General features: G+C 49.1%; 1 protein-coding gene across 1 annotated transcript; it reads right to left on the reverse strand.

Annotated features, from left to right (window-relative positions):
- Positions 1-2,106: 2,106 nt before the first annotated feature.
- Positions 2,107-6,078, reverse strand: LOC143306777 (uncharacterized). Its single transcript, XM_076693102.1, has one exon. The coding sequence runs from the start codon at positions 6,076-6,078 to the stop codon at positions 2,107-2,109; it is 3,972 nt and encodes a 1,323-aa protein (XP_076549217.1).
- Positions 6,079-7,436: the final 1,358 nt, after the last annotated feature.

Here is a 7,436-nt window from a genome sequence, read left to right on the forward strand (position 1 = left end):
TCGAGCCTACCAGCGGGCCTTATACATAACATCGCGAAGTACACTGGAAAAATTGTTACACCATTAATATAAATAATAACAAATGTTCTAGCCAAATGCCTCGTCATCTAATTAGTGACGCGCATGAATGGATTAACGAGATTCCCTTCTGTCCCTATCTACCTCTTAGCGAAACCACTGCCAAGGGAACGGACTTGGAAAAATTAGCGGGGAAAGAAGACCCTGTTGAGCTTGACCCTAGTCTGGCATTGTAAGGAGACATGAGAGGTGTAGCATAAGTGGGAGATTTTATATCGCCGGTGAAATACCACTACTTTCATAGTTTCTTTACTTACTCGGTTAGGCGGAGCGCGTGCACCGTGGTTTCGACCCGGTTGTCACGGAATTCTAGAACCAAGCGTACAAGAGTGGTGTGAGGCCTTGCGCCGATCGCCGATAATACTCCGGCGTGATCCGATTCGAGGACACTGCCAGGCCGGGAGTTTGACTGGGGACCTTCATCTGTCAAAGAATAACGCAGGTGTCCTAAGGCCAGCTCAGCGAAGACAGAATCCTCGCGTAGAGAAAAAGGGCAAAAGCTGGCTTGATCTTGATGTTCAGTACGCATAGAAACTGCGAAAGCACGGCCTATCGATCCTTTTGGCTTGAAGAGTTTTCAACAAGAAGTGTCAGAAAAGTTACCACAGGGATAACTGACTTGTGGCGGCCAAGCGTTCATAGCGACGTCGCTTTGTGATCCTTCGATGTCGGCTCTTCCTATCATTGCGAAGCAGAATTCGCCAAGCGTCCGATTGTTCACCCGCCAACAGGGAACGTGAGCTGGGTTTAGACCGTCGTGAGACAGGTTAGTTTTACCCTACTGGTGACTAGTCGTTGCGATAGTAATCCTGCTCAGTACGAGAGGAACCGCAGGTTCGGACATTTGGGTCACGCACTCGGTCGTGCGGCCGGTGGTGCCAAGCTACCATCCGTGGGATTATGCCTGAACGCCTCTAAGGCCGTATCCTTTCTAGACAAAGGTGGCAACGATATTTCTAGGAGTCTCGTGTGGGTCGAAAGGCTCAAAACAATGTGACACTACTAGGTGGCCGGCCCTCGTGACCGGTCATCGCACGGGCCCCAGTTTGCCGTACGGGCGTCATCGGATTCGTCGTCGGGATCTCGCCGAACGACGGCCGCGGCGCTCTAACGGTCGATCATGGGTACTCCAAGTTCGACGTCAAGACTCGGAATCGTCTGTAGACGACTTAGGTACCTGGCGGGGTGTTGTACTCGGTAAAGCAGTTACCACGCTGCAATCTGTTGAGACTCAGCTCTATGCTTGGGGATTCGACTTGTCGGTTAGACGAGGCCCCAGAGAGAGCAAGAGAGAGTAAAACGCGCACCGAGAGGAACGAGTGCGTATACGGAATACTGGAGGAGAAGAGATTTTGGAAAGAAAGAAATATAGAAATAATAGAGATGTATTTATAAATCATATATACGTGTTCAAAAGTCGGCGTTCGAGTTTGAGATTGTACGAGACCGGTTCGGTTGTAGGATCGGCAGTGAGACGGGAAAATTATGTACTTGAGTTTGCACAAAAAACAATGTATTTACAGACACTCAGTATGTACACTATTTACAGAAAATTGTGCGTTGCACGAGGGTACAATGATCGTTGATCGAGCTATTCGCACACTCGTCGCGGTGGATTCGAGATTGTGCTTGCGCTGTATAGGACCACGTGTTAGCGTAGCACGTGGCACCACGTAATTATATTAATCACGTGGATTTGCGTACGTCAAAGCTAATCGCGAGCTCGCGGTGGCCGTTGGCACTTCACACGCGGTTAACTTGCAGTACTAGATTCTGAGATTGAGCTTGAGAAATTTGCCTTTCGAGAAAACTGTGTTCGCACGTGTTGGTAGTATGCTAACCAGAACAATAATGGCCGATCAACCGGCTTCGTCGCAGCAAGAACCGTTGGCTTCTTTTTGCTGACGTAACGCTCCCTGATTGGTCGGCGTGACCGGCATCCAAGGTGGCTGCCGGTCGCGCTGCTAAGTGCTGCCGCGGTCCGCGTGCAGGCGGTAGAAATTACATTTTCGAACATTCCGCCCGCCATCAGCAGCTCGTAGAAGATGGTGATGAATCCTGATCCTCTACTGGTAGTAGAGCCAACTTTGCAATTGGCCGAGTTAGAGTTGAGGTGGCCGTCTTGATCGTGACGACCCTCGTCAGTCCATCTGGTCCAGGGTGAACTGCGAGCACTCGAGCAAGAGGCCACTTGCATGGTGGGAAGCGCTCGTCTGTAAGCAGCACCAGAGATCCAACGTGGATGTTGTTGGAAGGGTGATGCCACTTAGAGATTGATTGCATCCGTTGGAGATGTTGAGTTGACCAGCGCTTCCAGAATTGTTGTAATTTTTGTTGTATGAGATGCCACCTGGCTCTCGGTGAGATGTTGGCCTGTTCAACAGATGGCTCAGGCAGCGTTGAGATTGCTCTTCCGATTAGGAAATGAGCTGGTGTTAGCACTGAGAGATCGTCAGGGTCGTCCGTGAGAGGCTCCAGTGGTCGTGAATTAAGCGTTGCTTCAATCTGATTTAGAAGAGTATAGTATTCTTCAAAGGTGAGTAAAGTGTCACTCACCGTGCGTCTGAGATGGTATTTGACAGACTTGACCACTGCCTCCCACTTTCCTCCCATGTGCGGTGCAGCAGGTGGATTGAAACTCCAAGTTGTATGGTCGTCGACGAACAGCTTGGCCAATCGTTGATTGTCTTGAGTGCCCTCGACGAACATTGATTTCAATGCTGAATCTGCTCCGATGAAGTTTGTTCCGCAGTCGGAGTAGATTGTATGTGGAATGCCTCTTCTTGCAGCGAACCGTCGGTACGTGGCAACGAATCCATCCGTTGAATAGTCGGTAACCATTTCCAGATGAACAGCAGACGTTGTCATGCAAACGAAAACACAGATCCAGCCCTTTTGTGTTTTCGCACCTCGCCCCTTCCACGTCTTGAGTGCGATGGGACCGGCGTAGTCTACGCCGGTGTGTGAGAATGGGTGTGAGGGTGTAACCCGAGAGAGAGGTAGTTGGCCCATCAGTTGATGGGCACGGATCCCCCTCTGCCGAGCACACACAACACACCGCAGAATGTGAGATTTGACTGGAGCTCGTCCACCGATGATCCAGTAAGTCTGTCTGATGTGAGCGAGTGTGAGTTGTGTCCCTCCATGAAGCGTTGCTTTGTGGGAGTGATCTACAATCAATTCGGACAGACGTGAGTGACGTGGAAGGATTGCAGGGTGTTTACCTTCATAGGTTAACTGAGCGTTGCTGAGTCTTCCTCCAACTCGAATAACCCCTTGATCGTCGATGAAGGCCGTGAGTCGATTGAAGGCGTGGGACGATGGTAACGTTTGGTTGTTGACCATCATCTTGAGCTCGTGTGAGAAGTATGCTGATTGTGTGGCCTTGATCCAGAAGATTTTGGCCCTTTCCAAATCAGCTGGTGTGTTCGAGAGCCTCGTTGAAGCAGTTGTCCTTCTCAGTTTGGAGATGAACCTGTAACAAACTGAGGTAACATGAAAAAGTTTTTGCAAAGATGAATATTTGTGAATCAAGTCCCAGTGATAATCGATTTTTTGGCACGTTAACACGTGAGAGATTCCTGGGCGACACTCCTGCAGGCAAGTGTCGTCAGATGCGTTGCGTTGTACAGGCCATGATTCTTGAGATTGTAAAAGCCACGGTGGTCCCCTCCACCATAGCTCGTGTTGTTCAAGCTGAGTTGTAGTCAATCCTCTTGAAGCGCAATCAGCAGGATTTGATGTGCCAGGAACGTGCACCCAAGTTGCAGTTTGCGTTAGTTCTTGAATTTGTGTTACACGATTCCTGACGTAATCTTTCCATCGTGATGCGTGAGATTTGATCCATGTAAGTGTTACTTGAGAATCCGTCCACAGGTGAATTGTAGCAATGTTGAGTTTGAGATTAGCTTGAACGTATTTCAGTAATTTTGCAAGTATCAGCGCAGCTGTGAGCTCGAGTCGGGGAATTGTAAGCCTTTTGAGAGGTGCGACCTTTGTCTTGGAGCACACCAGTGACGTCACCTTGTGATCTGTGGACGGCGAAAAAACAGTAATGTAAATTACTGCTGCCATGGCGAGTTGTGAAGCGTCAGAGAAGCCATGTAATTCCACTGTAGAATTGTTGTAGGTGTTGAACCACCTTGGTATTGAGAGTCTGGCCAGACTTGTGAGATCTTCTCTGATCGCAATCCATCGTATAGTAACATGGGATGGCAGTGGATCATCCCATTTGAGATTGAGAAGCCATAATTCTTGCAGGAGTACCTTCGCTCGAATAATGACTGGTGACAAAAAGCCAAGCGGATCAAATATCTGTGCTACTTCAGATAATACAAGGCGTTTTGTAAAATTGAGATTGTGGTGAGATTTAGTAGTGAATGTGAAACTATCGTTGACAGTGTTCCATCGCAATCCGAGTATTTTGGTATTGCAGTCGTCTAGTGAGATTGATGTACCTTGAGAATTATTGCAAGGCACGATGGTTTCAAGCAGAGAGGCTTCGTTTGAGTGCCACTTTGCAAGAGGGAAACCGCCTGCGTTGCACAAGTCAGTTAATTGTGAAGCAATTTCAATTAACGAATCAAGAGAATCTGCACCACCAAATATGTCGTCGACATACCTTGCATATTTGATTGATGGTACTGCCAGTGGGTAGCGTTGACCTTCGTCCTCTGCAAGTTGCAACAGGGCTCTGACAGCTAGAAATGGTGCAGCTTTGGTACCGTAGGTGACTGTTGTCAGTGTGTATGGGACTTCATTTGATTCCTCATCTATCCAGAGTATCCGTTGGAGATTCCAATCGTCTTCATGTACTCGTACTTGACGATACATCTTTGTGATGTCCGTGGCGAATATGCATTTGTGATGGCGAATCCACAGCAAAACGTCGTTGATGTTGAGCAGGAGATTCGCACCAGTGTGCATGATGTCGTTGACAGAAAGTCCAGTTGTTGTTGGACTTGAGCCATTGAAGACGACCCGCAGCTTTGTTGTTTCACTGCCAGGCTTGAAAACTCCGTGATGTGGAAGATAGTAAATTGAAGAGTCGTTGGGCGAGATTGAAGAAGCCTTCTTCATGTGACCGAGGTCCTCGTACTCCATCATGAATCGCTGATATTGCTCACGGTACTCAGGATTTCGAGTGAGCTTGCTGAGCGTGCGTCGCAGGCAGGAGCGAGCTGTGCTGTAAGAGGTACCCAAGACTTTAGTATTTGTTTTGAGAGGAATACGCACCACGTATCGCCCAGTAGAATCACGGCTGTGCGTTGCACGAAAGTGATCTTCACACTCTTGTTCGTCCGGTGTGAGTTGAGATGTGTTTTCCGTTGGAAGCTCCTCTTGAATCCAGAATTTCGTCAGCAGTTCTCTCAGAGCAGCGTCGCTGTCTTGAGGGATTGATGCATTAAATGATGAATAAGCACGAGCTTGACGCCTCCTTGCTGGTCCAATAACGAGCCATCCGAATATTGAGAGCTGGGCGACTGGCATTGATGGCGAACCTTTAATTACATTTGATTTTATAATTCGTCCATAATTGTCGGCACCGATGATGACGTCGATGGGTCGTGGTTTGTAAAACTCAGGATCTGCCAACTTGAGACGATTGAGATGTGGCCAGTCTTGGTGGGGTGCCTCAGAAGACGGCAAAATTGTGGTTAGAGTGCGTAACACATGAGTTTGTATTGAGATCGATGAGGTATTGTAAAGAGATTGTAAATGTAGTGATACAATACCTCGAGTTTGTGTTGATTTCTTGCCACCAATGCCAGTGATGGAGATTGAAGATTGAGTGCGTTGAAGTCCTAGCTGTTCGACGAGATCTTCAGAAACGAAACTGAGCTCCGATCCGGAGTCGACGAGCAGCCTTGCGTTGTAGGTCGTGGATGAGGTGATGACTTGTGCATGTGCTGTTGCTAACAGCGTTAGCTCGGCTTGCGTCGCAAGCGAGCTTGATCGTTGATCGTTTGTGTTGGCGGTTGTACTGGATCGTTGACCCATTGAAATCGTGCTTGAGTGCTTGACGACTGCACCTACACTTTATTGTGTTTGTGTTGAAGAGGACGACGTTGTCGGATTCTCTTGTGTTGCCGCAGGCTTGGCTTTGGTCTGTGGCTGCGTTGCAGCCAGGTGTAGAATTGTGTGATGAGGCCGTCCACACTGTTTGCAACGGTGTTCAGACTTGCAATTCGCAGTGGTGTGACGGCCGCAACAATTTCTGCACAGAGACAGTTTGTCCACTAGACTTCGTCTTTCTGGTACAGGCATCGACCTGAACTTTGTGCATGACACAATGAAGTGGTCGGCCTGACAACAGTCGCACGGATAGGCGTGTGCGGCTGCTCTTGTGGTGGTGTTAGCCTGTGACGTTGTCAAGGCAGGTCGTTGACCTGTTGGTTTCGCCTTTGCCTGAGGTTGAGCAGGCTGATTTTTGGCCGTTGGCGTTTCAACCCTTTCTAGAGCCCGTGCCTTGGTCGTGAGGAACGCCTCCAGTTGCTCTGGCTTCGGAAATTCTTCAGAGTTTCCTAGGCTGGTTTCCCAAGCCTCTCGCGTAGTCTTGTCAAGACTACGAGAGATGTGATGGATGAGTGTGCAATTCCACAACTCGTCGGTTGAAGCAAGAGCGCGCAACGAGGTGTTGAAATCGCGCAAATTGGCCGCCACGTTGTGGAGAACCATTGCGCTCTTCTGTTGCACTGGTGGTGTCGCACAGAGCTTGTCAAGCAGAGATTGTACTATGATCCTCTTGTTCTCAAAGCGTTGCTTTAAATTCTTCCAAGCAATTGGGAAGGATTCTCCTATCGCCGGCAGATTGGAGATGGCGCGTAGCGACTCCCCTTGGAGGCTTGACCTCAAGTAATGCAGCCTCTCCACATCAGATAATCGGTGATTATCGATGATTATCGATTTGAAAAGCTCGCAAAACGCAGGCCACGCTTCATAGCGACCCGCGAAAGTGGGAAGCGTCAACTCAGGGAGTTTCGACGGCCTTTGTCGTGATGGTGATGCTGCACGCGCTGCGTGCAGCCTTGCGAATGCGGCCCGAAACTTGCACAGACGTCGTCTGATTTCGATGACCACGCTCATCTCGAGGTCGTAGCAATTGTCGCTGACATATGGATGGGAGTTCTGACCCGAAGGCCAGGTAACTTCAAGGTAGGAATGCTCCTTTTGGAACGCCTTGTGTATTTCATCGACCTGCTTGTCGATGAAGTCGATCTCGTCGAGAGAAGTTTCATCCATCATTTCCGGCATCTTGTCCATTAATTTGCGGAGGCCTTCGACTCTACTCATTTGCGTCTTGGCCTTCATGGACAGCTCCGTTGACAAGCCGGCAGGAGATGAGGCGCGTGTTACGC

The sequence above is a fragment of the Osmia lignaria genome, unplaced genomic scaffold, assembly GCF_051020975.1.
Source record: "Osmia lignaria lignaria isolate PbOS001 unplaced genomic scaffold, iyOsmLign1 scaffold0036, whole genome shotgun sequence".
In the NCBI taxonomy this organism is placed as follows: domain Eukaryota; kingdom Metazoa; phylum Arthropoda; class Insecta; order Hymenoptera; family Megachilidae; genus Osmia; species Osmia lignaria.